The 27,878-nt window shown below is 48.8% G+C and overlaps 1 protein-coding gene across 20 annotated transcripts in view; it reads left to right on the plus strand.

Annotated features, from left to right (window-relative positions):
- EHMT1 (euchromatic histone lysine methyltransferase 1) overlaps positions 1 to 27,878 on the plus strand; it is a 116,174-nt gene that overhangs the window by 76,361 nt on the left and 11,935 nt on the right. For 18 of the 20 annotated variants that reach the window (XM_065648390.1, XM_065648400.1, XM_065648403.1 and 15 more), the window contains 18 exons: positions 556 to 692; positions 1,576 to 1,764; positions 2,839 to 2,919; positions 4,862 to 4,982; positions 7,305 to 7,436; positions 9,035 to 9,180; positions 11,760 to 11,903; positions 13,367 to 13,593; positions 14,666 to 14,830; positions 15,324 to 15,406; positions 16,669 to 16,775; positions 18,661 to 18,783; positions 21,076 to 21,177; positions 21,955 to 22,059; positions 24,374 to 24,528; positions 25,332 to 25,499; positions 25,887 to 26,031; positions 27,402 to 27,479. In XM_065648390.1, the coding sequence (XP_065504462.1) occupies positions 556 to 692; positions 1,576 to 1,764; positions 2,839 to 2,919; positions 4,862 to 4,982; positions 7,305 to 7,436; positions 9,035 to 9,180; positions 11,760 to 11,903; positions 13,367 to 13,593; positions 14,666 to 14,830; positions 15,324 to 15,406; positions 16,669 to 16,775; positions 18,661 to 18,783; positions 21,076 to 21,177; positions 21,955 to 22,059; positions 24,374 to 24,528; positions 25,332 to 25,499; positions 25,887 to 26,031; positions 27,402 to 27,479 (2,408 nt within the window). The remainder of the gene's footprint in view (positions 1 to 555; positions 693 to 1,575; positions 1,765 to 2,838; positions 2,920 to 4,861; positions 4,983 to 7,304; positions 7,437 to 9,034; positions 9,181 to 11,759; positions 11,904 to 13,366; positions 13,594 to 14,665; positions 14,831 to 15,323; positions 15,407 to 16,668; positions 16,776 to 18,660; positions 18,784 to 21,075; positions 21,178 to 21,954; positions 22,060 to 24,373; positions 24,529 to 25,331; positions 25,500 to 25,886; positions 26,032 to 27,401; positions 27,480 to 27,878) is intronic. The other 2 variants (XM_065648399.1, XM_065648406.1) reach the window with 1 other exon arrangement.

Raw genomic sequence — 27,878 nt, forward strand, 5'->3', positions numbered from 1 at the left:
GCGTGATGACTGATTTGATTAGAAGGCCGAGAGGGAGACTTAACAAATTAAGACCAAATCAAAGGAATGAAAGAAATCTAACTTCCATAGTAGGTGTGAAATGAGGTTAAATGGCAAAAGGCTCTTTATTTAAGGGACCATTTCCCTGTGTGCTCTGTGTTATTGTATGATCACCTTCATTGAAGTTGGTATTAGTAACCTTGCAGTATCTATTTGAGCAAGTTGTGTTCAGACTCGTATGGCATCAGTGATACTACCAAACGCAGGCTGATTTAAGGATTTGATGTTCTGGGTGGTGATGTTAGGGCCAGAAGGATTGTGGAGAGGATACTCAGAATTTGGATGGGTTTTCAGCTCTGGCAGAAAACTCCTTGTGTGTTTGCACGTATATGTGCATCATCTTTTGGTTCACGTGTAAATAAATCAGTTGAGGTGGGAAGCCTTTTTCTCAGATTGTGCCCTCAAATGTGATTCCCCTGCAATACAGCCTCTACTCTCTATCCCTTCTTTTCATTCCTGAGCAAACTTTGGGTTTTGTTTGCTTCTCTTTTCCAGCTGCTGCAGTATCTCGGAAGAAAAAACGGAGGATGGGAACCTATAGCCTGGTTCCCAAGAAAAAGACCAAAGTGTTAAAACAGAGAACAATGATTGAGATGTTTAAGAGCATAACTCATTCCTCTGCGGGTGCCAAGGTAAGGGGAGCGCTGAGCCCACTGGACGTGTTCGGTGTCACCACACTCGTCCCTTGTCCTGGCACACCAGCCCCATGGATGGGTGCAGGGATACATTTGCTTGTTGCCGTGAGCATCTTCTGTTCTGAGTCTGCATCTTCTCTCTGGCACCAGCGTTCTGCCCGTAGCAGCCTTCCTGCTTTGAAAATGGCTTTTTGAGAGTGGCTGTTCAGACACCAGCTCTCAAACAAAAGTTTTCCAGTGAATGTTGCCCTTCTGTCTCATGAGTCCTGAGGAGCTGGAGGGTTTTCAAGCATATCACCTGTGGTAACCTTTTTGTTTTGATGTCCTCAAGGTAACTGTCTAGTGTTGTTGCTTGAGGCTCTATGGCAAAACAGCTGGTTAATTAAAAAGGCTTAGACAAGGACTCCTTCCTGATCCAATTCTGCTCTTGCTGCAGCCCATGCCCTGAAGTTTTGATCTTTGAATTCAAGGAGAACAGTGCTAGGCTTTCATGGAGGGGAGTGAAAATCCCTCTGTGATTTAACTTCCCTTTCCATTCCCTAGGAAGCTTCTTGCACCTTTGGAGCTGCCTGTCTATGTTTGAATTAGACCGCAGGGGTCTGGCTGAAGGCTCCTGCCCAGCCGCTCTCCCCTCAATGCTTTGTACAACCACCTGAGTCCAGATTGACTCGTCGTGGCTCCTCGGTCCCCAGATTGACAAGGTTTGGTGACACATGGCAGGCTCTCAGCTCGCTGAAGAGCTCTGGATGGACACATAGCCAGCTTTCCCCAGCCTTTTTAAGGTTCCTTGCACAGAGGTGGTCTGGGACAGATGGATTCAGCTGCTCTGTCCTATGAATTGCTGTTGTCTTTGTGGCTCATGTGCTTGGATGACTTTCAGAGCGACAAGGACCTGGGTGATGCCAGCCCTCACGTCAATGGGGAAAGCATAGATGTAGACTCTGAAGAGGAAGACTCAGATGACTTGGAAGAGGAGGATGATCATGGAGCAGAACAGGCAGCTTTGTTTCCTGCAGATGACAACAGGACCTCTAAAGACAGTGCGTCTGATGCAGACAATGCCAGAAAGGTATTCGCGTGCCCTGTGCAGGGCTTGAGGGAGCGGGATGAGGCTCTGCTTGTGCACGTGGGATAGGAGTGACGGGAGATGAGGCAATTTCTAGGTTTTCTTCACCTGCAAGATGGCAGAAGCGCTGCAGAGGTAGTGAGGCTTTTTGCTGACCATTTCCTGCTCCTCAGTGCACCTGTGAGCGTTACCCCACCTGCTCCCCAGTTTCAGCCTTGCTACATCAGCTGTGATCCACAGAACCCCCACCACATTTACTTACGGGATTCACTGAACCAGCAAGAGGTGTCTTCCTAATCTTGTAACATCTGCTAAAGCACTAAAATTGATGTAGTTCATTTTTTTTTTTCCCAAATCATGGTACATAGTGTAGACATAAGACTGCTTTTGTATAACCAAGGAAGTTAAGATTTGGTTGGAAAACTTTATTCTGGGGTTGAATATTTTTTTTCCCCCTTTGCTGTTCCCATGTGTGTACCATGATGTGCATCGACAGCCTTGGAGTACTTGTCCTGGAGGGGAAATTCTGTTAGTGCATGTGCAGCCTGGAGCTGGGTGGGGGCACAGCAGGACGATGGGGGGATGCTTTGCTGGTTGTGGGGCACAGCAGGACGATGGGGGGATGCTCTGCTGGTTGTGGGGCACAGCAGGACGATGGGGGGATGCTCGGCTGGGTGGGGGGCACAGCAGGACGATGGGGGGATGCTCGGCTGGGTGGGGGCACAGCAGGATGATGGGAGATGCTCTGCTGGGTGGGGGGCACAGCAGGACGATGGGGGATGCTCTGCTGGGTGGGGGCACAGCAGGACGATGGGGGGATGCTCAGCTGGGTGGGGGCACAGCAGGACGATGGGGGGATGCTCTGCTGGGTGGGGGGCACAGCAGGACGATGGGGGGATGCTCTGCTGGGTGGGGGCACAGCAGGATGATGGGAGATGCTCTGCTGGGTGGGGGCACAGCAGGACGATGGGGGGATGCTCTGCTGGGTGGGGGCACAGCAGGACGATGGGGGATGCTCTGCTCTGAGCAACCTGACCTGACTGACTCACTCTGTTCTTGGGCAAATGGTGGCTGCAGATTGATGATGGCGAGTCTGAGGAGGAACAAGAGTCTGCAGAGTCTGGGGAGGAGGAGGAAGACGGAGATGAGTCTGACTTGGTAAGCCTGGCTGCTAAATGTGTCTTTCACCCTTTGTCCTGTTGATAATAATTTCCCCTTTGCACGGCTGCCAGAGAGAGAGTGGCAGCGCAAAGCGGTGCAGTTTCATGTCTCTCTGACAAAACTCACTCTTTGAAACCACCCACACACAGCGTATTATTTTCCACAAGGTGCTTAACCCTGATCTGAGATACAGTTAATTGCTTTCTGATGCTAATTAATGGGCTTTTGTTGTTTTCAACAAGGTGTTGACCGCTTCTAATCATGTGAATGTTAGTAGAAATATTTAAGGGTGCTTAAATTCTTCAGACTCAGCAGACTTGGGGAGTGGTAGGAGCCCAAGTTGTTCACAAACCCATTGCCCAGCCCACAGCCTAAATTCACATTGTTTTGACATGTCACCTCATGGTACCAGATAAGCCGGCAGCTCTTATCAGGGAGACAAAGAGCAGACAGACAGACGCTCTCCCTAGGACGTTGTCTGTTTAGTGCTAGGGCAAGACTTTCACCAGCTGTCGATGATTTTTTTAGATGGCTGGTGAAGAGAACCTGTTTTCTTTTTAATTTAAATTGTTGTTCATTGATTGTCTTGACCCTCCGCCTTCCACTTTGTTTTAAAATTTTGCTCCCTTTCCACAGCACCTCAAGTTGAGGAGCCAGCATTTAAGGCACCCCAACTCTTCGGTCACCTTGAGAAAATTCTTGGCTTCATTTTCTTGATGTTTTGAGCTGAAGGTAGAAATGACTGTAATACCAAGTGAATCATTGAAGCTCTTCAGGGTCTTGTTCCTTGTGCTCTGACACAACAGGAGCCAGAGGGGACCCAGCAGCAGGGGCTGCCCCTTTCTTTGCATAGCTGAGGCCAGTCTGTAGCGTTAGCTCAAACCAAGGCTTGAGCTTGCAGTCAAGTCCAAACTCCCAAGTCATATCTCCACATCCTAGACGGTGGTTTTTGCTCTGGTGAGTCAGTTGGTTCCCCAGACGGAGACTGGCTCAAACGCAAACCTCTCCCTCACCAGCAGTGTGATGCAATTGGGGTAAAGCCACATGGTGGGACACAACCGAGCCCACACTGGGGACAGTTATCGGGGCAGCGTAGACACATCGTAGAGCTGCCCCCAAGAGCTGGGGCTCAGCACTGCTTTCTCCCGGCTTCACCACTGTGATAACATGGTACAGCATCAGTTTCCGATGAAGGTAGGGCCTGGTCCAGCACTGTGATGGTATCAGGAGGGTTTTCACAGGCTGCTGCGGGAGATGGATGAGCACCAGGAGCTGGCGGTTTCAGCTGGAACGTGGATTTTATGATGGGTGCTTTGAAGGCTGCCTTACAGGAGTGGGGTGCCCTGTCCCCCATTCCTATGTTGATTTTGAAAACCCACCCCAGACAACTGCACGTTTTTAAACCCAAACCCTTTGTAGATCCGTGTATATGTCTGAATATTTGCTGCATGATTAGTCTGTGCTACCCTGTACCTTGGTGAGGGAAGGGGCTGCTCTGCTGCTGTAGAGTTCAATTCCTCCCGGGTCCATTCCAACCCTGTAAGGTGGCTCTTCAGGTGCAAGGTGGGGTTTTTGTTGGCATTTTCTAGCACGACTGTGGAGCGATGTCAATACTTACACAGTTTTTTGGGGGAGAAGCTGAAAGTGTGCGTGTGCCTGCGTACTTGCATTGCTGCACGGAGGTGCTCAGCTGCTGCCATGAGTGTGGTGGAAGAGAAAGTGAAGCGTGCGCTACTGAAATGGCAGGAAATACACCCACACGTGGGCTCGTGTTTCCTTTTCGGCGCTATAAAAGGCATTTTAGCGCCCCTTGATTTCAAACCCCCGGTCCTTAAGGCCTTTTCACATCACGTAAGCTGTGAGAAGGCTCTTTCTCATGGGCGCAAAGGCCGCTGATGCCAACATGCCTGACACGCACGTGGCCTCTCTGGTTCTTCAGAGCTCCGAGTCCAGCATCAAGAAGAAGCTGCTGAAGAGGAAAGGAAAGATGGACAGTCCGTGGCTGAAACCCACCCGCAAGAGGAGACGGAGGAATAAAAAGAAACAGGCCAGTGTGCTAGGTAACTAATTGTGTTTTGTTTCTTAATTACACAGAAATTAGCCTCCCGGGTGGGAGGGGTAAGCACCCAAGGCCCATAGGTGTCGGCTGTCTGCGGAGTTCGCTCTTCCTTCACAAGGATGGGCTGTGTATGATCAACCAGGGTGTGAGCTTGCATCTCATGGGCAGTAACTGCTGGTGTGCACACTCTAACAGCCGAATAAATAGATATGAGGTGGCTTTATACTTGGCATGCTGGAGGAACATTTTGTTTTTCGTGAACTCCCTTTATTTTAGCGTATCCAAAAAAAAGACCTCGTGGACGGATGTTCATGTGGACTCGTGTCTCATGAATTCAGGGAGTGTGATTAGATGCAGAAGGGAAAGGCAGAACCGCCTCACAGTGATGCTTGGTTGCTTTTATATGGATGTTTGTCCAGCTGAATGGAATGTGCAGGTTGTCTTTGGCTTTAATCTGGAAGCACCACGATATTTGTAGTGACCTACCTCTGGCCCATCAAATGGTGTGGATGTTGTTCACGTGGTCATTCTCGTTTGACCTAAGTTACCCAGCACTCAAAAGAAGGTTTCAGTGTCCTTTGTCCCCTGAAAGCTGTGGGGTGGGGAGAGCCGGGAGCACAGACTGGATCTGATTCTTCTTCAGGAAATATAACAAGATGGGTAGAAAATAAAAGTGGGTAGCCTGTGAAGTGAAGCTGTGCCTTCAGCTTCATTATTAAGGTTTCACATGTCCATTGCCATCAAAGGGTTTATCCTCCTGTGTTTGCTAATTCTTTGCAAACAGGCCATTTGCTCATCAGCAGATTTACGGCTGCTTCTGAGCTAAGTGACCATGTTTCAACCTCTGGTGTGTGCCTGGAGTTTGTCAGGGGTTGTCGTACGCAGGGACAGGAGTTGGACTCGATGATCCTTGTGGGTCCCTTCCAACTCAGGACATTCTATGATCTGGCTTGCTCGTCTTCTTCACAAGTCGGCCCCTTTCTCAAGAAGAGGTGGGGACCATTGATCAGAGTAAATAGCTGATTCTTAATTTCAGAGGCGGACTGGTTTTCCACTCCCTCAATAAAGGTGGCAGCCAGTCCTTCAGGCTAACGGAAGTCTCTTGGCCAAGCCCCAGCGGGAGAAGCAAACCAGGAGAAGAAAGCAAAGCCAAGGGAGTGAGAAGAGATTGACAATTCCCACAAAGGCTCTGAAGGGTCCCCGCACAACCTCCTCGCAGAGGGGAATCCCTATGCGATCTCTTCCCAGCAGCAGCTTTGTTCATTTAAAGCCAGAATTTGGCTTTTATGTTTTTCCCCTCCCATTAAGCTGAATGTCACCTGTCTTGTCTTCTTCATGATGTACATGATGAGCTGGTTCTCCCTGCCTGGCCGGAGTGTTCAAGGAGCCCTTTGCAGCAGGTCGGAGACAGGAGGATGTGCTGAGCCTGGGTTTCATCCCTTCCTTGTGCCATTTAAGCTTCTGCTGCCGATGCAGTACGGCAGCAGGCAGATATGCCTTTCAGAGGCAGAACTTATCTTATTTGTTCTTTTTTTAATTGTTTTTACCTGCCTAAGTGGAAGTGAAAATTCTGTCTGATCTACTCTGCCCTGGTGAGACCACATCTGGAATATTGTGTCCAGTTCTGGTCCCCTCAGTTTCAGAAGGACAGGGAACTGCTGGAGAGAGTCCAGCGCAGCCACGAAGATGCTGAAGGGAGTGGAGCATCTCCCGTGTGAGGAAAGGCTGAGGAGCTGGGGCTCTGGAGCTGGAGAAGAGGAGACTGAGGGGTGACCTCATTCATGGGGATCAATATGGAAAGGGGGAGTGTCAGGAGGATGGAGCCAGGCTCTTCTCGGTGACAACCAGTGACAGGACAAGGGGCAGTGGGTGCAAACTGGAACACAGGAGGTTCCACTTAAATATGAGAAGAAACTTCTTCATGGTGAGGGTGCCAGAGCCTGGCCCAGGCTGCCCAGGGAGGTTGTGGAGTCTCCTTCTCTGCAGACATTCCAACCCGCCTGGACACCTTCCTGTGTAACCTCATCTGGGTGTTCCTGCTCCAGCGGGGGGATTGGACTGGATGAGCTTTCGAGGTCCCTTCCAGTCCCTGACATTCTGTGATTCTATGAAATAAGAGATCAGTCGTACCATATATGCCCAGATGTTGCATTTTCATAATTCTGTGTGCATCTGTACTCGTGGCCTCTCTGAAGAGCCTGCATACAGCCTGCTTGCTTAAATACAGCCTGTACATCTGCATGTGCTTAAACACAATTCATTTATTTTATTAGGTTTGTTTTTTTTTTTTTAGCTGAGTAAATACCCGTGTGTTTCCATCCAGGTGCTGAAGCTTATAAATCATCTTTGGGAAGCAGAGAAGGCCCCGGCCAGGAGAACAGCATGGAATACATGGAGGTGTCCCTGGATTCCCTGGATCTCCGGGTGAAGGGAATCCTCTCCTCACCGGCCGCAGGTGAGTGGGTGCTCCCCGGCCGAGCTCTACGGGGACCAGGACCAGGAACCGGGGGCTTTGTTCTACCGGTGACAACTGGGGCGGTGAGTGGGGTCCTGGCTGCCCCCTGGTGGCTACGGGGACCGGACTGGCCACAGAGTGACCGGGACCCTCGGGGATGGGGAACCGAGTGGAATGGGCAAGCTGGGACATCTCCTTGGACCCCTCGTTGGGCATCTTCCCGAGCCACCCCTAAGGGGTGGCTCAGGAAGATGCCCAACGAGGGGTCCAAGCTGTTGTCCCCATCAACAGCTCACCCACAGCTGCCGAGGGTCAGGATGGGCAAGAGAGATCAAAATGATGATGAAAGGGACGGTCTGGAAGGCGATTCGTGGTCCTAGAAAAAGCTCTTAAACCTTCAAGATCTTGACGGGATTTTTACATGAGTACCACAAGGACTTACCCTCTGCTTGGATGTCTTGAACCAGCCCTTCTCTAGGCTTGGTTTTTGGAATTTGTTGGCTAAGGGAAACTCCTCGCAGGGTGAAAGGGGTTTGTAGCCATGGGCAGGATGCTGTGGGGAGGAGTGATGCCGTTGCTAAAGAGGAGTCTCCCTCAGGGATGAAGTTAATCTTTGAAACTTCGCAGCAAAATAACTCACCTTTCAAAAAGCTTCGAAAATAGCAGCATGGTTCCTTCTCACTGGGACTCAATCCCATAGCAGGTTTGGGTAGGGAGAGCTTGGGACACCTCAGGGTAAACCAATGCGAAGGCAGATGTTGAAGGGTTTGCTTCTGTGATGAAAACGTTGCAAAGAGATGTTATGACTGTGTAGGATTAGAATAGGAGCGTAGGACTAAAAGCAACCCCTTTGTCATTAGGCCAGCGTTTAGCAGTCGCGGGTAACATAGTGATTGAGTTGAATCCAGAGGTGGCACAAGAACATTCATGCCATGCCCCCATACCTGGCGGTGAGCCCCCTCAAAAGCCATTATCCACCTTTAAATAGGTTTGAAAATGTTAAAAATCTGAGAGGAAGGGATGAGGAGAAGGCAAGAACGTCTGAACATCTTACTGCTGTCTTTTCCCTGGTTTGCTCTCTTTCCAAAATAAATATTTTTTGGTTGGCTGAGACCAAATAGTCCCAGGAATTTTGTTTTCCCATCTGTGTAATAAGCCTCTGCAAATAGAAGTTTTTGCTTTCCTGATCTTCTCTATTTGTCACTCCACTAACTATTCAAATTTCCAACTCCGAGTGGTTTCCTACAAATTCTCTGGTGCCAGAGGACAGTGTTGTGGGGCGGGTGGGGAGGAGGGACCGGTTGATAAAAATCTATATGTCATCGTTGTTCTTCTTTGTTGAGGTTTTCGCAGAGTAAACTGTTCTCAACTTATTATTCTTGATTTCAGCAGAGTCATCTGTAGCGTGGCTGGACTTAGAAAAGTATAGGATCCATTTGCAAACCCCAACTGGTGTAAGAAAGGGGTCTTTTTTACAGGGTCCAGATAATGCCTTGAAAGCAGGAAGATGCCCCAGGACATGGGTGGTGTTGGTGGACTGATCCTTTTTTTCCTGGAAGAGAATTTCAGAGTTGATTTATTGGTCTTCTGTACTCCAGGTCTTTGCAATGGTCCTGAAGCAATGGAAGTGGATGGTCTCCAAGAAGTTCCCCTCTGTAGCTGTCGAATGGAAACCCCCAAAAGCAGAGAGATCACCACGCTCGCCAACAACCAGTGCATGGCCACCGAGAGTGTGGACAACGAGGTAGGAGCCTGTCTTTCAGCTTCTTGCAGACTTTCCTGCCGAGGGCAAAGACATAAAGAATAAAAATCTGTGCTAGGAACGTGTGTTGGGTCACACAGGGCTCTTTGCAGCCTGCGAGGCTGGGCATGGCAAAGGGGAACGTCTCGCTCGCTAAGCTGAGGGCTGCAGCGCTCTGCACGTTCCGCACGGTCGGGAGGGAGGAGGTGGTGCGCTCTGCGCTGGGTGGATCCCTCTGCTTGTCCTGGCCTGCGTGGCTGGATCAAGTTGATCTCACTGACACACTTCAGGCCAAGTGGGCTAGAATACAATAGTGTGAGTGTATCCGATCAGAGGAGGCTCGGAGCTGGTTTCCCCTGAGTATGACAGCAATGATACAAACGTTTCCGTAGCCAGCTCTTGAGTTTTGGGAACGTGGCATGCCCTCCACCTGCCCTGGCCATCCTCTCTCTTCCTCTTCCCCAAGAGGCTTCTGTTACAAATCTTCCTCTGTCCTGGCAACCCTGCGCAGCCCCTAGGTCTGGCTCACTGAAAATGATGGCACTTGGTGCCTTTCAGTCCATCCCAGTTGGGCTCTGCTGGTTCCAGAAGGGTGGAATTGGCAGGAGCAACTCCCTCTCACTCTGGGAGGTGAGGCTGCAGGACAGGAACATGCTCAGTTGATCCTCCTTTTGCTCTGAGGCGCTTGGGTTTCTTTTAATCTGAGCTGCGGTCACACTGCAGCGTGCTCATACTCACTGGGAGTAGGACAAGGAGTGAGAACATCCCTAGTTCTGTAGGATCCCAGGAGAAGGGTGGGTGGAGGGAGAGAGGGATAATCAGATTTGCAGCCCAGCTCTGCTTCTGTTAGTACATGCTGGTACCTTTTACAGAAGGGAATTTCCAAAGCGTGGCAAAATCAATTCATTGAAGAGAGAAAGCCCTGGAGACTCGTAGGAGAGAGGGGGACCCCAGGATTTCTAAATAAACAAAAGGTATATGAAAGAGTTTCTTCTGGTGTACGTGGTGGCTTGATAGTTCTGTCCCTGGATAAATCAGAGAGAGGCATAGCAAAGGCCACGCTGTCAGATTCTTTTTCGTAACAGGATAAGTGACTCATAGGTGTTATAAGAATATTATATGTGTGAATAGTGGCTTCTCCAGACTGTCCTGTCCTTGGAGAATGTTATAAATAATGACGAGCACCCCGCTGCACTCTCTAATGGTTGGAAAATAGCAATTACTCATTTTGTACTTTTTTTTTTAGAGTTTCTAACAAATAATATAGTGTGACATAATAATGCAGGGACTTCCTCACACGGACAGTGCAGCTTTTCATGTGTTAATCAAATTTCCTTAGCTCATAAGTGAAACTCAATTCAGTGGTGCCCTCCCGCAGCCCCTGGGGTCTGTGTGTCACCAGTATCGCAGCCACAGGTAGACTTTGCAGCTGGAATTTGGGTCAGTTGGATCAGAGATGATGAGCCCAGGGTAAAATCCGTTCTCTTTTTCTGTAGGGGTGTTGATTCTGCAGGAGAAATGGAGTTTAACAGAATTAGAGAGGAAGTCTAGTTTTGTTGAGAAAAAGCAGCAAAGCAAACCTCAGCTAGCCCAGAGGGACAGTCGGTGGGTGACAAGCAGGCTCCGCGCTCCTGATTCCTCTGCTCGTGGCGGCAGCGCGCAGTAAACCAGGCGCAGATTTCGGTAGGGACGTTTCCTTGTAGCAGCCTTTCACGTTTATATTTCTGGATTATAAATGTCCTTTGCCAAGCATCTAGGGAGAGCCAAGGTTACGATGAAAAGAAACTAACAGAACCCAAAGAGCGCCGCATCATGCTCGCAGGTGGCAGCTGGGATGTGAAAATGTCATCGACGTACGAAGCGTTGATCCTTCTGACACAGCAGAGCGAGTAACGCTCATTGGGGAAAAGCGAACCCAAATTATGGAGCCAGCTGTCATTAACAGAGCAAGGTGGTGCACGAGGAGGCAGCTTTTTAAGCCCAGAGCTGTACGTTGGTGAAATCCTTCGGAAAACATGCTCAAAATGTGACTTTAGCCGAGCTCTCGTGAACGTCTGGCTGTTCGTTGCTGTGGTCTGGGCAGGGGCCAGTGCTGGATCCAGTACAGACGATAACTTTGCTGGCAGCAAAGAGCAATTATTTTTCGCTTTATCTTCCTGTGACTTATACTTCTGAACAGTAACAAGATTTAGTGCGTATGGTCTTGTTCTTTTGGTCACCGACACCCGCTCTTTCTGGCAAAAGGCGAGCGTGTGTTGTGTGAGTCAGGCCCCTGGGACTGCCCCTGCTGCCGCTGCTTGGCTGGTGCCTATTTCCAGTTACAATTATTTTTTTTTTTCTTGCAAAGAACAAGCAACTCAGGGGCCACATGCATGTTAGTTAGTAAATGATACATTTCTTCCTGAAAGAGCAGCTTTCGCAGCTTCCTGCTGCACCGCTAATGCTATCTGGCACGTGTCTGAATTACCGTGAAAAAAACAGGGCTCATCAAAGCAGTGTGCAAAAAAATCTTCCTCCACACAAGCACAGAGAGTGGTTTTGGTCTGCAGTAATTTCATTTCCTTTAATTTCTCCTGTTCCAGCTGGGCCGATGCACAAACAGTGTGGTTAAGTATGAACTGATGCGCCCGTCTAACAAAGTCCAGCTTTTGGTGCTGTGTGAGGACCATAGAGGGAGGATGGTGAAACACCAGTGTTGCCCTGGCTGTGGATACTTTTGCACTGCAGTAAGTCCCTGCTCTCAATCTAGGGAAGGGGGGACCTGGCACAGTAGCTGGAAGAGCTGAAGGTGGAGATGGTACCTAAAGGGGTTTACTGGCTGCCTGGCATCAGCTCCACCTCGTTCCACAGCACATCAGGTGGTGTTTTTGACAGGAATGTGTGTGAGGGTAGCTGCCATTGTCACCTTTACCATCCTGGAGACCTCAAGGGGTGTTCCTGAAGGGTTTTCACTGGGATTGCACACGATGGAAGTCTTCCCTTAGGAATTTCTTTGGAACGAGGGTGGTTTTTTTTCTTTCTCTGGGCATATGAATCACGTCAAAAAATGGTTTGTAAATGTACACAAGAGTGGTTCTGTCCCCTGCCTGCTGATGTGGGTTTAGGTGGGGAACCTGAGTGATGGTGCTGGAACAGGCAGTGTTGGAGATCTGCTGCTGCTTCTTCCACCTCTGCCACCGAGGATTTTAATAGCATTGGTCCAGTCCTTTAAGTTGTCAGCATCAGTAAAGCTGAAAAACACCAGTCGAGGGCCTCACAGGGTGATGGGGAGGCTTAATTGTCTGATGCAAGTGTTCATCAATGAAAGATGCTACGGTAGTCTCAAGCATTATTATAAGTGTAATAAATGGAGCCATCCTAGGTTTTCCTGCTGAGTCAAAGATCATTTAAAATCCTCAAAACCCTTAAAGGCTGAATAGAGTTGATCAGATTGCTTGGGAGGACCGTGAATTCAGAAGAATGAGTTTTAACTGGCCTTTCCTTACATGCTTTTAGATCTCTGAGCGACATCTCATAGTTCACGCAGGTGAACCTGAGAGTGTTTGTCCGTCACTAACAACACAGAGTACAGCAGGGCTTCAGGTAGCGCCGATATCACAGGGCAGCAAATTCTGGGGTACCTTCAGTTCAGTTCGGAGGACTTTGCCAGAAAGGGAAAATTTTAAGAAGACTTGCCCCAGTCTGAATAAGCAGTCGGCTACATTATTGGGGTTAAACAGCATACGGGGCTGGTCCAAGCAGAAAAGTCTCATGCTTTAGGTTATATTGGGGTTTGGTCCTTGAATGGTTTGTGCACAGCTTGGTTAGGTAGTTCTAATGCTGGCTCAGAACTCAGGTCTGAAGTTTTCTCTTCCAGTTTTGAGGGCGTCCTTACAGTACACTGGCACTTCTGGAAACGTAAGAACTTCACGTGTTCGAGGAAAGAGCTGGAAATTGGGACTTATTGGTTCTGTTTCCCAAATGCAATTAAAAAACTTGCTTTGCAGTCCCTAACCAAGTGAGTTTTTTTCCCCGTTACCTTGGTTTTGTTCTCTTCTAAAGAAGTGGCAGTGCTTGCTTACTGTATTGGAAGCGCCAGGGACGAGAGTGGTGATGAATGAAGTACTTAAGAGATCTGCAGATGGAGCACGCGGAGCGGGTAAGGCACGTGGTGACCGAGGTGTGAATTTCTCCTCTGTGGTTTCTTTAGGGCACTTTCATGGAGTGTCAGCCGGAGAGCAGCATCTCCCACCGTTTCCACAAGAACTGTGCCTCCCAGGTCAATGACATGAGCTACTGCCCACACTGCGGGGAAGAGGCCTCCAAGGCCAAGGAGGTGACAATAGCAAAAGCTGACACGACCTCAACGGTGTCACTGACCTACGAGCAGCAGAAACCAGCGGCTGTGGAGGGAAGAGCTGACACCACGACGGGGAGGTGAGCCTGGGAGCACCCGGAGATCCCAAACCTTGCGCCAAACCATGCTTTGCATTTGGACACTTGTGCTTCTCCTGCTGGAGCAAAGTGCTTGCTGGTCCTGCTCTGACAAGCCAAACTCAGCTGCAGGAATCTGCAAGCGTGTTTTGTCGTGCTCGCTGTCACACAGAATCACAGAATGTCAGGGGTTGGAAGGGACCTCGAAAGCTCATCCAGTCCAATCGCCCCGCCAGAGCAGGAACACCCAGATGAGGTTACACAGAAGGTGTCCAGGCGGGTTGGAATGTCTGCAGAGAAGGAGACTCCACAACCTCCCTGGGCAGCCTGGTCCAGTGTTCTGTCACCCTCACTGTGAAGAAGTTTCTCCTGTGTTGGAGAAGAGCACAGCGTAGAATCACAGAATGTCCTGAGTGGGAAGGGACCCACAAGGCTCATCGGTTCCAACTCCTGTCCCTGCACAGGACAACCCCACAGTTCACACCGTGTGTCTGAGGGTGTTGTCCAAATGCTTCTTGAATCCTGGTGTCCAAATGCTGTCCAAAAGCAGCCACATGATGAGCTGGGGCAGAGGCCATGAAGACAGAAGGGGTTTAGGAGCTAAACCCATTTCTGCCTCTTATTCCTAGGAACGGAATAACAGTGGAATGAGTTGATGTTGCCAGGTCTGCTAAGTGACAGGGAAATTTGTGCAGTACCAAGCCATAGCACTGGTGGGCACAGGTATAAAGCGAGGATCAGAACACGGAGAAAAACAGAGATCAAGCCGTCCATGTGTTGAACAGTGCTCTGACTTCCTGTCTGATCTGATCTTGTTCTGGTGGCTTTTATGACTGGCCCCATTTTCCCAGGTTTCATGTAGCACTAAGTACATCAAAATGTAATCATAGGGCGGTGCAACTCCTTTTGGGGACAAGTTCTTATGGAAAAGGCTATAGAATATGTTGTCTTGATGTTTCGATTTCACTTACGCTTATGTGTATTTAAAATCTATTTCCTTTCCTCCTTTGGCATAAGATACACACTGTTGTGTGGTTTTTAATGCTTGTGCTTTGGCTGTCTTTGATTTCTTCAGTGGCACTGGGACGCGGTTATCAGAAGACGACAAGCCAGAAAGTTCGGCTGCTGAGGGGTTTGACATGGCTGGGTCTTCGGTTTTTCCAAAGCCTACTACTAGCCTGACCCAGGGACCAGTTAAAGAAACTCTGGAAAGTGCCCTGATTGCCCTGGACTCTGAAAAGTAAGAAGACAACCACTAGGTCTCTCCAGTTCCCAGCAAAGTTGCTTAACCCAGGGAAAATTGAGATTTAGTTTCTCTGGATTTTGGCTCCACTCAGACCTCTTTTTTGTTCACTTCAGTCATTTGTCACCCCCAACAGATGACTGATTCAAGAGAACAGTTATTGCTCTACATGTCTTATTGACTGGTCTGGAGGATTTAGTTTTTCACTGGCCCTTCAACCCCAGCTGTAACGACTGGGAGATCCTATTTACAGTAGTAAGACCAGAATTTGTTGATGTGTGGCATGATGTGGCCCTCATGAGAACAAGGCTGTCTGTGGTTCCAGCTGGAAGTTTGCAGACCTCCTTCTGGAGAGCGATTCTTGGGATTTGTTGGTGCTTTGGAGCTGTACCGTAGGAGCAGACTTTGTCATGCACGCGGGGTAGCGGTGGGGTGGGGTGAAATGTTCTTCCGTGGGTATTCATTACGCCTCTTTTCCCCTCTCCTGCAGACCCAAGAAGTTACGGTTCCATCCAAAGCAGTTGTATTTCTCTGCGAGGCAAGGAGAGCTGCAAAAAGTCCTGCTGATGTTGGGTAGGTGGCTCCTTCCCTGGTCGTGGTGTGGCTGGCAGCACTGCCGGCCACTGCCAGAGCCCGGTTCCCTGCAGCTCGTCATGTTCCCCACTGCCCCTCGTGAGAGGAGCTGGAGGAGAAAGTCGCTTTTGCAAGTGATGTGTCATTGGAAATGGCTTCATCTTTCTGTGAAATGTGGAGCTGCTTCCAACCTGTTTCTGCGTTTGGGCACAGTTTTAGCCAGAGAAGCTGTTTCTGTCCCCAAATGACCTATGTGTGATTTTTCCAGTCCGACAGAACTTCTCCTTTCCATTGAATGGGCTAGTGAGGTATTTACCTGCAGGAGAGAGGTAAAATGATGGGAATCAGCTTAAACTGAGACCTGTCAGCAAGAGAGCAGAAAGGAACAGCCCTTCAATACCCGGGGTTTGTTCTGGGGGTACATAGTCATGTGTCACCAGATGACTTTGAGCTGCTGGGCTTGTTTTTACCAACAAATATTCCTGAAGAATCTCCCCCTTGGAGGGACACAATGTTTCCTTGGGATCATTTCCTTTCCACTCCAGTACTTTGTGGTACATTTTTGGATGCTTTCTGTTCTTTTCATTTATCAGATTCTTCTTTTTTCTTCTAGCAAGTGTTAGCTTCGTTGTTCGTGTCTTCAATAGCACAAAAACATTATTCATTGATATTTAACTACGGCCTTATTGTATGCAACATGTTATCATGTCCGGACATCTTTGTCTGGCTGTCATCACCAACTGTCAGTCTTTGCACAGCTGTGAGAATCTCTGGGCAGATCCCGAGCTCGTGTTAGTTGGAGAAGCTCCATCCACTTTGCAGCCCTGTGTTTGCAGGGATGCAACAAGGATCGCTCATATTAATTGCAGATAACAGTGCTGAGACAAAAAGGCCAGGTAGTACTGACTTTCTGTTGCTTCCAGCTTGTGTTGCTTCAAACAAAGCAGCATTTCATTTTCTTTCTATCATTGTATGGTGTTTGTTGGTTTTGTTACCCCGAGATGGCCTGTGTAGAAATTGTAATGCCTTAAGGGTATTAAATTCTATGGTGTCTCTGAACCTCTGAGTTTGAGGGCTGTTGCGTATCGAATGTCCTGGGACTGCCCCGAGAGCTTTCTGGCTTGAGCGTGCAGTGAGTCATGAGACGGGCTGAGGATGGGCTGGGAACCCATCCTTTAAAAGCCTTTTAGTCAAGACCTGGTTCTCCTGTTATACTTTAATCTCCGAATTGTGTTTGAAAGCATCTCTGCTCTGTTTTCCAGTGGATGGAATTGACCCTAATTTTAAAATGGAGCATCAGAGTAAGAGAACCCCCCTCCATGCTGCCGCGGAGTCTGGCCACGTGGACATCTGCCATATGCTGATTCAGGTCTGTCTCCACTTACACTTCTGTACAAACAGTTTTCTGTGGTTTTTGGTCTCCTGCCCCACATGGCTAAAACACACTTGGAAATCAGCACTGAAGTGTCCCTCCTATTAAAAAAAAAACAAACACACAAACCTACTTATTCTCAGGATTTGCTTAGGGAGGAGTAATGGAGAGCAATGTGAGGTCTTAGAGGCTGTATTTCTAGGTGGTTCTCCAAGCAAGCTTTGCTGTTTGGATAACGAGCGTGTGAAGCTTCGATGTGGGGCACAGGCAGCATGTGGGAACGTACATACCTGGGCACACCCCGCAGACCGTGCCCGGCCCCGTGCGCTCTGCCAGGGTCCTCTTTGGAACCAAGACAGGTGGGATCCAGGAGACCCTGTCTTCGCTTTTGCCAAAAGCTCAGTAACTCCCACAGGACTTTCCTCTGCAGTGTAAATGTCCCGCACGTGAAAAGGAGAGAAGGAAAGATGCAAGTTTGGCTTATTGTCTGAGGTTTGGATTCAAATCGAGGGAGGATGGTCAAAGACAGAGGTGCTCTCATTGGACCCACTACAAACTGATGCCAAGAAATGCATTTTAAAAGCTTTTTTTTTTTTTTTCTTTTTTGTACTGGCATACATTGTCTGGAGTGACTGGAAGCGTGTTTTGTTTACCCTGTGTGACTGGAAAACTTTAAAGGGCTTTGGAGGAAGCAGCAGTTCCATGTCTTTGAAAATGAGCCTGCTGGGATGTTGCATTTCAGCATCTGGAGTCAGAGGCTTTCAAAGTGCTGTGTGAAGATGCAGCTCCGGGCCTACCCTGCTGCTCTCGCTCACTTAACTAAGTGAAGACAACGGAATGAGCAAAAGCGGCAAAATTTGCGAAATATTACAAACAATTTGAACTGAGTATCAGTAGGCCTGGTTTGTTTCCAAAATCCTTCATCTTCTTGTCTCTTCCCTGATGTCTGACTACTGCAGCAGCACAGTATTTGGCTGGGAATGTACCCAGCTTGTTAAACTTGAAATGCCTCTTCTCTGGTCTGGTTTAAATAGCTGTAGCTATTTGAAAGTAATGAAAACAAACGCATTCAGTGGGAGGCACCTGGATGCGAAGGAGCCAACTTCTCGTTCCAGGTGAGCCTGAGTCAGCGTGTGGCTGCTGTAAACAGGTCTGTGCTTCACACGGTTTTATGCACGTGGGGCCTGCCAAGAATTGTGCTGTTTCTGAGGTTTTTCTTTTGGTTTCAAGTATTGGGTGGGTTACTGAGCTAAGCAAAGTGTTAAAGCAGGCAAAATACATGACAGTAACGTTTTGGAAAAGAGTAAGGTTTTGGTCCAAGGTATCTCTGTGTTGAACTGAACACACGCTCAGTGACCTCTGTAGAAATGGTACCGTTGACTTCAGCAGGAACAGTCAGCCAGTCTTCTGGCTTTTTTTATTTTTATTTTACAGCTCTTACCTCTTTTGCAATCAGCAAGTTGTTCCTGTTGCTTGTGATGTTGGGAAGAGCTGGTTGTTTTGTTCGTTGTGTCTGTAGAAGTGATAGACCAGGGAGAACAAAGCTGCTGGAACAAGGAGGCGGATTTTTTCCAAATTGTTACGCAAACAATATCTAGAAAGTAGCAGTACAAAGTACATTAATAACAAGAGTTATTTGATACCAGCTGTTGTGTGCCCTAGCTGTAGAAGGCAGGAGAGCGGGCAGGAAGTGTGTGCTTGTTTTCAAAGCAGGTGGAGTTAACCTGTCTTCTTTCCTGGTTTTATTTAATTTCCACCCTCCTGCTTAATATGGCTAAATTTCAGGAAAAAAACTTGCTACTAAACTTCTACTTGCACATCCTTCCTCTGCTAACCAGTAATTATTATAACTGTCCTTATATTTGCCTTGGCTTCCCAACAGGCTGGTGCTAATATAGACACCTGCTCTGAAGACCAGAGAACCCCACTGATGGAAGCAGCAGAAAACAACCATCTGGAAACTGTGAAATACCTTATCAAGGCTGGAGCACTAGTAGATCCTAAGGTAGCTGTTTATTCCTTATCTTTTTCTCCTGAAAAAGCCTCTCTCCACCATTTCTTTCTCGGTAGGTTTGAAGCGCCCAGGTGGAGGGGACGTGGACTTGCTGGTCGTGGGCACAAAGGCTTGGCAAGGCTGTGATTGTTGGTCGTATCATTTTAATGGCGCAATGTCCTGGCTGTGAGCAGTTTGGGGCAAGTGCTGCCACTTGCTACATTGGTTTGTGCCACCAAATGTAGGGGGTACTTGATTTGACACGAGGCTGCTAAGTATTAGTGCCACAAATCCATTGCAGTGAATTTTGGAGTTTGATTTCAGAGTTTCCTTCTCTATAGACTCTAGTAATGAGAATTTTGGGGTGACATTTTAAAATGGGCTGGTAATTAGGTGCTTGCCAAGCCAGCAAAAATGACAGAGGAAGCTTTGCTATCCAAAGGACTGATGTATGGTTTCTTGCAGTCACGCTGCACTGGCAAAATTGGACCCCGTCTTTAAACTCTACCCTTTAATTTAAACAATTACAATAAAATGCAGCTGTCTGTTTGCCTTTAGCATGCGCTGGTTGCTTCGCAATCTCGGAAAATTTACAGATCGTTTATTAGTCCCATAAATCAGATGCTATTTGGAGTAGAGGAACCCTCCCCATGTTAAGTTCTTATTGTTACAACCTGCTGCTGTTGGTGTGCTCCTTGGCTATTGCTGGGGAGTACGGCAGGACCAGGACGCGCTTTTCGTGAAGGAGCTGGCAGGGTCAAGAGGATTGCACAAGATATCGAGTGCTGCCCAACCCGAGCCTAAAACAGGTCCTTGAAAGCCTGGTTCTGACCTGGGAAGGGAGAAAGGGCAGGACAGGTGGATTTGGATTCATGCCGGCCGCTGTCCCGAATGTCTTGGAGCAATCCAGACACGTCTCACCTGATTTATTCCTGTGGAAGATAAAAGAGAACCTCTTTTTGCTTCTAAAGGTAAAGGGAAGGAAAAATTCCTGAGCTTGCAAAAGCAAATCGGAAGCCTGAGATCACGTCTGAAGTCTAGACTAGTTTATTATGTTAATTAGTTTCTTGCACCAAATTAGTCATCTTTTTGAAAGCAGCAACATTGCAGTTTATTGAGCAATGGAGATGTTTGCTGCTGCCGAGGCTGCCCAGCCCTGCGGGGGGATGCTGGGGACCCTGGGGTGAAGCTGTTGATCCTGTTAATAGGATGTAAAAGCCCCACTCAAAACCTGCAGGAACTTTATATTAAAATATGCCTGCTCTCTGCAGGGTTGAGAAGCTGCCCTTGGCTCATGCTCAGGGAGAGCTCTGGGGTTATTCAGATGTGGCAGGAACTTCTGGGGGTGTAGAAACCCCTTTGTTGCCCCAGGGAGCCCTCTCAGTGTAATCCTGACCTGAGATGTCCCATGCTTGATCAGAGCGTTGCTCCCCAGCCCAGTGCCATGCTGTCCATCAGAAGCTCTTGCCTCTGATGTTGCTTCCAGGGGCTTAGAAGGGAGGAGTAATTTTGGTTTTCGGTCTCATTTCCTGATCTCTGAGCTTTTATATGTGCTATGCTCTTGGGATATAAACACCTGATAGAAATCAGGCTCCAGCCAGGATCTTTCTTGTGGCGCGTGAGTGTCTCTGTCATGAATCACCGCCTGTCCATCTCCACCAGACCCTGTATTCTCAGCTCCCAAAAGCATTTTTCTTTCAACCTTTGCAGTTTTTATTTCCCATCTTGACAGAGATGGGCAAGCTGGGGATTGATCTCTTGGGAGGCTCCTGGCCCCTTGTGCAGGACATCTCTTTGCCCTGCTGCCAGGTGCTGGGATAAGGCCTTGTGCTAATAAAACGCAGGAAAAAAAATGTATAAACAGAGAATTTCAGGTTGAGCCAAGCCCACTTTTCTGTTGTAAAGTGCAAGCTCTGACTCTGTAAGGGATTTCTGCCTCCCCTTGGCTCTCCAGCACATGGAAGAGAGTTGGAGAGGGTCTGCTGGGGAAGGGGAGCATCAATCTGCCAGGATTTGGGCTGGTACCTTCCTTGGGCTTTGCAAAGATGTCTCTTCCTGTAGACTTTGCATGTTCCTACTCAGCACAAGTTGCACCTCTGAGCTTTGCGTGAAGCTCCCTCTGCTCCATGCTGGTGTTGGTTGCTGCTACTCTCTGCCCTCCTGGCAGTGGGCTGGGGGCTTTTGGAGTCCTCTGCTCCATCCGTGAACTTCTGCACTGGTCTGTGAGCATTGCTGGTGTCGTGCAGACATGGGAAAGGCTGGCAAGGGCTGTGCCCTGAGCGCTTGTTCTCTGGTTGTGTCCAGGACGCGGAGGGCTCCACGTGTCTGCACTTGGCTGCCAAGAAGGGACACTACAATGTCGTTCAGTACCTGCTCTCCAATGGGAAGATGGATGTCAACTGCCAGGTGAGGCCTTTTTGCGAGGGGCAGAAGCTGCTTTTCTCAGGGACCTGAGTCTCAGCAGCACGCTGTCTGTCTGTGCAGTGATTGCTCAGATACAGTCCCGCTGCTGACAGGGACCTGAAAAACATGAGAGCATGACAGTGCCTTGGACATGGAGGGGAGGTGATCCCCTCCCCTGACCTAATGGAACCTTGAATTCTGTGTGCTTCGATTTGCAGTTTCTCCTTGGCCAAACTTTGCAGGTGGAGCCTGTTTCCAAGGGTGTCACTGTGCTCCTCATAGCAGGGGGTGGTGGGATCACAGATGTGCTGTGGGATGGGTCAAGCCTGACCCATCATCATAGAATTTACCCATTGCTATGGGCTGAGGCCACACGGCATTGGGGTTCCTCATCCTGGTGTAAGCCGGGCTCCCCCAGGCTGCTCAGGGAGCTTTTCTAAGAGCTTTTTACACAAGCTGGATGCTTGTTGTGCCTTTTGGACAGTCAGCTGTATTTGAACGCCCTGGAGGTCCATTGCCAGTCTGCTGAGCTGCAAATACACTCCAGCCTGCTGAGGCGTGTTGGCTCGAATCACGCTGGGCTCTGCAGGTCCTGAGGGACCTCTGCCTGCAGCGGCGTAGACAGAAGCTTCTGAGAATGATGAGACAGACGTGGGGACTGGAAGGATCTGGGGCTCCCAGGCAAGGTGCACACTGCTGTGGCTGCCAAGAGGCTTGTAAATCCAGCAGGAAAACATGTTGTCTGTTCTGTGTGTCTCACCCTTTCCTTTTGCTCCCCAGGACGACGGAGGCTGGACGCCGATGATCTGGGCCACTGAGTACAAGCATATTGAGCTGGTGAAGCTGCTGCTTGCAAAGGGGTCAGATGTCAACATCCGTGACAATGTGAGGTTCTTCCTGGAATCTGTTGTGGAAATTATCAACAGTTTCTCTTTGGAAACTGAACAAGCCCAAGAAGGCAGATTCTTTGGGCTGAGCGTGGGGAGATGCGGTGGTGCCTTGACATGGGTGGTTTGGAGTAGCGAGTGAACAGTGTCTGCTGGGAGAACTTTCCTCCATATTCTGGGAAGAAGTTTACAAGCTGGCAAGGAATCCTTTTCCTCCAGCTCTTCTGACATAGCCCGTAGAGATGCTGTACATAACGCTGCGGGTTGTGGTCAGCTCTGTGCCTCGCTGCTCCTGTTCTAGCTGGATCTGCTGTGCTGTCACTTGGACACTGCACTGGGCAGATCCTCCTGAGTCCAGACTTACCAGCTCCACGTTGATCACAGTCCTGTGTGCATTGGGCACGGGTTAAGGTTAAGGTTGGGGGCATCCCATGTGCCTTTTGGAGGGCACAAGCTCATGCTCGATGGTGTTTGTGGGTCCCTTCCAACTCAGGACATTCTGTGACACATTATATCAGCACTGCTCCTCTTCTTTTTTTTCTTAATAGTGTGTTTCTCATTTCTTCCTGTCTGTCTCTAAGGATTAGAAACCCCAGCAGTACCTGCAGGGCAAGCTGGGGTGTGAACTGGGGTCCTTTGGCCTGTAGATGTGGGATAGTTTTTTAGATGAAGAGCAATTGGCTTCCCCGCATTCTGCACAGAGTTGTTCCAGCAACTTATATCCAAGGGATGTAAGTTATATTCCAGCAACTTATATCCATCCCTTATATCCAAGGGATATAAGCAGCTGGTTTGTATTTGTCTCCCTAAACGCCTCGGTTTGTGTCTCAGGTGCTGACAGGGGCAGGTGTTGGCACGTTTGTCTGAGAAATGCTCCAGCTGTTCCCAAGGAATCACTGTCCCCAGTCTGACAGCCCCTTCTTGGTACGAGCTTCTGTTTCCTTAGGAGCTTAGATAGTTCTCAGGCAGCTCTGGATCTGATACTGTTCCTAAAAGCAAAAGCCAGGACAGGAGAGAGTGATTTTTTGGGTTGTTCCATCGTTTCAGAACCCCAGTGCTGACTGAACACAACTGACTTCTTTGATCTGTCGCCGAAGCCTTTGGCTACCAGTTACACGATCACATGGTAAATGATGAAAATCAAATCAGCTCAGTCAACAATTTGCTCAAAAGAAGAAGATCCTCTTAGCAGATATATGTATGGCACATCCGTTACTGTACCTTCCTCCTGATTGCAGTCATTAAGAAGCGATGTCACTTGTGCTGGGGAATGTCACACTCTGGGAGAAATGTTTTTGATTGTAATTACGCTGCTGTTAGGCCGTGGCCGATGTGAGGCGAAGTAGCGAGTGTTGCTGGCTCTAACCTGTCTGTGCAGCAGTGCATGGTGTGCGATCGACAGGGTTATTTTTTTCTGTAGATTGGTGCGTGATGCTGATTAGGTTATTTTCTAGATGTTGCCATAATGGGAAGCAGAAGCTGTATAGAAGGAGGTCTCCCCCCTCCCTGCTATGTGTCAGTCGCTCCTCCATTTAAGGAAGGATCTAAGTTAAGTTGCAATGACTAAAAGGCGTGCTTTATTTTTGCTTTCAAGAAAAAAAGAGAAAAGTTAGGTGATCATCACTATTACTGTTGTAATTGATGTCTTTAGAGCTTGTCATGGGGAAGGGTTGGAAATGTGCTGCAAATTGCACTGTAACAGAAAACAGAGTATCATCGCTTAAAATACCGCCGTCAGAAAGATGAGTGTTCAGCTATTTCTAGTGCTGCTAATGAGAGATGAGTCCATACAGTATTTAAGAGATGCCTGAAGTCGGATTGATTGCTCTCCCTGTGGCTCGTGGTTCTCTTTCTAGCGCCTTCACATACCCTGTAGCTTGTGCTGTGCTCTTCTTCTCTTGAATTTTGCAGTGCTGGGAGACGTGCTGGCTTCGCTGTGTATCTGGGCTGGGGAAGCTCAGCTTCTAGCCTCTTCCAGCACGTTTGCTCGTGTCTGTCTCCTCTCTTGTGGATTGATCTGGATCGTTTTGTGGCTCCGAGACAGCTGATTTGCCTGCGTGTCTCAGGCAGGCGATGGACCCGTTTGCGTGCAGCCTCCCTGTCTTCGGCGTGCGGAGGCGGCTAGAGTAAGAACTCCCTGCTTGTCTGCACGGAGATTTCCTTGGCAGTCCCAGCCAGGAGGAACAATGCAGGGAGGGAGACTGCAAGCCACATGTTGAATGCTGCAGGTGTAGCACTAAGGGTGGTGAAATCCCAAAGCGATAGGATTTTAACGCGCTAAACAGCCTCTACTCTGTTTTCTTTCCCTCCAGGAGGAGAATATTTGTTTGCACTGGGCTGCTTTTTCTGGTTGTGTTGACATAGCGGAGATCCTGCTGGCTGCGAAGTGTGATTTACATGCAGTGAATATTCACGGGGACTCGCCCCTGCATATTGCAGCCAGAGAGAACCGCTACGAGTGCGTTGTGTAAGTTCAGCCCCAGCCCCGCCGTGTCTCCCCTTCCCCTGCTCATTCCTTTCTACCCAGCGTTGGCTGGCAAGCTCGGGAGATCCTCAGAAATGCCTTTGGCATTTAAGCACAAACCAGAATCAGGACAGAGGGTTTGTTTCTCCATCACCCTGTTCCTAGGGAAAGTGGGTCTGAAATACTGGGTGCTGACAGAGCTGGTGTAAAACAAGATCAGAAAACACGGGGTGGTCCTGACGCTTGGGCAGGGGGCTTGAGGGGCTGTGTTCAGCCTGGGCTTCCCAGCAGGAAGGTGTCAGGCATCCTTGATTGAAGCCTTTTCTTTTCTTTTTACATAGTATGATGACAGGGCTTTTCCTTTGCTTCATCACTGTTATGGATAAAGCCATCACGTGTACTCACCAAAAGCTTGTGAATATAAACAGGGGCCAAGTCCAATACCAGTTTCCCATGGGACTCTTTCATTTCCAGCTTACTCTCCCCACCCGATATCTTTACCCACCAGAGAGTTTCAAGCCTGTCTCAAGTTAGGCTGGTACCAGCATGGTACTTGTCATGCCCGAAGCAAGGCGAGGTTTGCCCGGAGCTCTTGTGAGTGCCTAGAGCTCCAGTCTGTGGCTTCTGCCAGTGCCCTAATGTAGAAAGATTCACTGAACCATGTTTAATAAAGAAAACTCAGGTGATTATGCACTACTACAGATTCTTCCTTGTCCCTTAAGGGCTGGCTGGAGGATGTGATTCAGCTCATTTTCCCCTTGTGTGGTTTCTCTTGGGTTTGCTTATCCTTTCTTGCTGTTTTGCAGTCTCTTTCTTTCCCGTGGCTCGGATGTCACTTTAAAGAACAAGGAGGGTGAGACTCCACTCCAGTGCTCCAGCCTTAACTCTCAGGTCTGGGTGGCCCTACAGATGAACAAGACTCTCAGAGAATCATCTACTGAGAAGCCTGCCCAGATAGAGAAGGTCGTGAGCAGGTGAGAATAAGCCTGGCTTTGCTTGTGGGTCATGAAATAGAGCCCTTGCACAGGGCAGGCTGGGGGCCTGGTTTAAGAAAGGAGTCTAAGTGCATACTTAGCTTTTTAAACTGGTGTGAAGGTCAGTTTGAGCTTAGCAAGAACTAAGCACATGCTGATTCAGACCACAGTTTGTAAATTCATCCTCCAAATGGAAATATTCTCAAGCACAAAGAACAATCTCTATGGCAGAGTGGAAAAAAATGAACTCTGTTCTGGTCTGAATTGCTTTCAGGCTTTGAATACTCAGTGATCAAAGACAGTAATTCTGCCCCTGGATGGCATTTGAATGGCCCCTTGTTCAGGGCAGCTTTTCTTCTGTGACAGTTCTGTTTCTCCCACTGACAGAGACATCGCCCGGGGTTATGAGCGGATCCCAATTCCCTGCATTAATTCAGTGGACAGTGAGCCTTGTCCTAGCAACTACAAGTATGTTTCGCAGAACTGCGTCACCTCCCCGATGGACATTGATAGAAACATCACTCATTTACAGGTGAGGGATCATGGCTGTCCATGTGGTTTTTCCTGTCCTGGTGTGTGCATCCAGGGATGTAGCAGTGCACTGCAACTCAGAACAGGTTTTGCATTTAGAATGGGAATGTCTAGTCCTAATATTGCCGTCACATCCCAGCTAAGGCTGTATTCCAAAACTCCAGCTCTTGCTGTAGATGTGATTCTGCATCTCTTCCTTTCCAAGACTTGAGCTAAGCTCTGTGTTAGCTGTATGCTGTAGCATCAGCTGTCTGGTGCTGGCTGATGCGGCTCCCATTTATGCTTTTCCCCTGTTCTGTATCTGGAAAGTTACTGAGTTTTTGGGACACCTTCCTCGTGCTGTGTTCCTGCTGATGGCAGCATCCAGGCTGAGGTCTTTATTGTGATATTCAAAGTCCTCCAAGGGCTGGGTTGTGAAAGCAGAGGTGGGGAAGCACAGAATCACAGAATCATTTTGGTTGGAAGAGATGCTCAAAATCATCAAGTCCAACTGTTAACCCACCCCTGGCACTGCCCCATGTCCCTGAGAACCTCATCTCCGTCTGTCCAACCCCTCCAGGGATGGTGACTCCAGCACTGCCCTGGGCAGCCTGTTCCAATGCCCGACAGCCCTTTGGGGAAGAAATTGTTCCCCAGATCCAACCTCAACCTCCCCTGGCGCAACTTGAGGCCGCTTCCTCTGGTCCTGGCGCTTGTTCCTGGGGAGCAGAGCCCGACCCCCCCTGGCTCCAAGCTCCTTTCAGGCAGGTCAGAGATCAGAAGGTTTCCCCTCAGCTCCTGTTCTCCAGCTGAACCCCCAGCTCCCTCAGCCGCTCCCATCACACTTGTGCTCCAGCCCCTTCCCCAGCTCCATTCCCTTCTCTAGGGTGAGGTGACCCCTCTCTGGGTGCAGCTCTCAGGTGGCTGAAGTGACCCTCCTGTGCCCCAGCCCAGTTGTGCAGCAGCTGGTGGTGGGACTGGTGGCTTTGGGAGCACTGGGGACGCAGCCAGCTGGGGGGACCGAGACATCGTGGCGTGTCGTCTCTCAGCTCTGGTCCCTCTTTGGAGTTTTCCTTGTCCTCCAGTGTGGGGTACAGCTCCTAGGGCATGGAGGAAGGTTAGGAACACAGGGGGACATCCTCTCATGAGACATGAAGATGGGTCAGTATGGGATCCATTCCTGCAAGCTGAATCCTTTGTTGTTCATTGCACACAGAAATAAACAACGGGGTAAAAATGCCACTGAATCAGGTGGGGCTGGTTTATCTTTCTGGCTAACGAGCTGCAGCAGGAGAAGGCACAGACTTGTGGTTTCTTCTCCGACCCGCTCACAGAAGTTGCTCTTTGAGTTGTGTGAGTGGCGTGGAGTTAATCCCGTGTCTTCTCTTCCAGTATTGCGTGTGTATAGACGACTGCTCCTCCAGTAACTGCATGTGCGGCCAACTCAGTATGCGCTGCTGGTATGACAAGGTGAGAACACAGAACCTCCTGTGGGTCAGACCAGTGTCTGTGAGCTGAACTTTGTACACTTTGGGGTTTGTAATTGTACCCTTATAACCAGTTCCTTGCACAACTCCTCTACTTTTTGTTTTAAAATGTGTAAAGTTGTAGTTTCAGTTTTGAGATATATGTGAAAATAACAAAATGCACACTCAGGGAAGCTTTTCCAGTGTTATTGTTTGTGTTACTGTCATGCCAACTGAGCCATTAATTATACCCATGTGATAGAGAGCATTTAATAATCCATGCATGAAATCAGCTTCCATTTCAGAGCAATGTAGAAAATGCTGTAATATGTAAACAAGGGAAGGGTAGTAGGGAGATTTTTTGCCTGCCTTTATTTATTGTGATCCTTCCAGATGAAGGCAA

This window comes from Caloenas nicobarica, chromosome 19, assembly GCF_036013445.1.
Source record: "Caloenas nicobarica isolate bCalNic1 chromosome 19, bCalNic1.hap1, whole genome shotgun sequence".
NCBI lineage: Eukaryota > Metazoa > Chordata > Aves > Columbiformes > Columbidae > Caloenas > Caloenas nicobarica.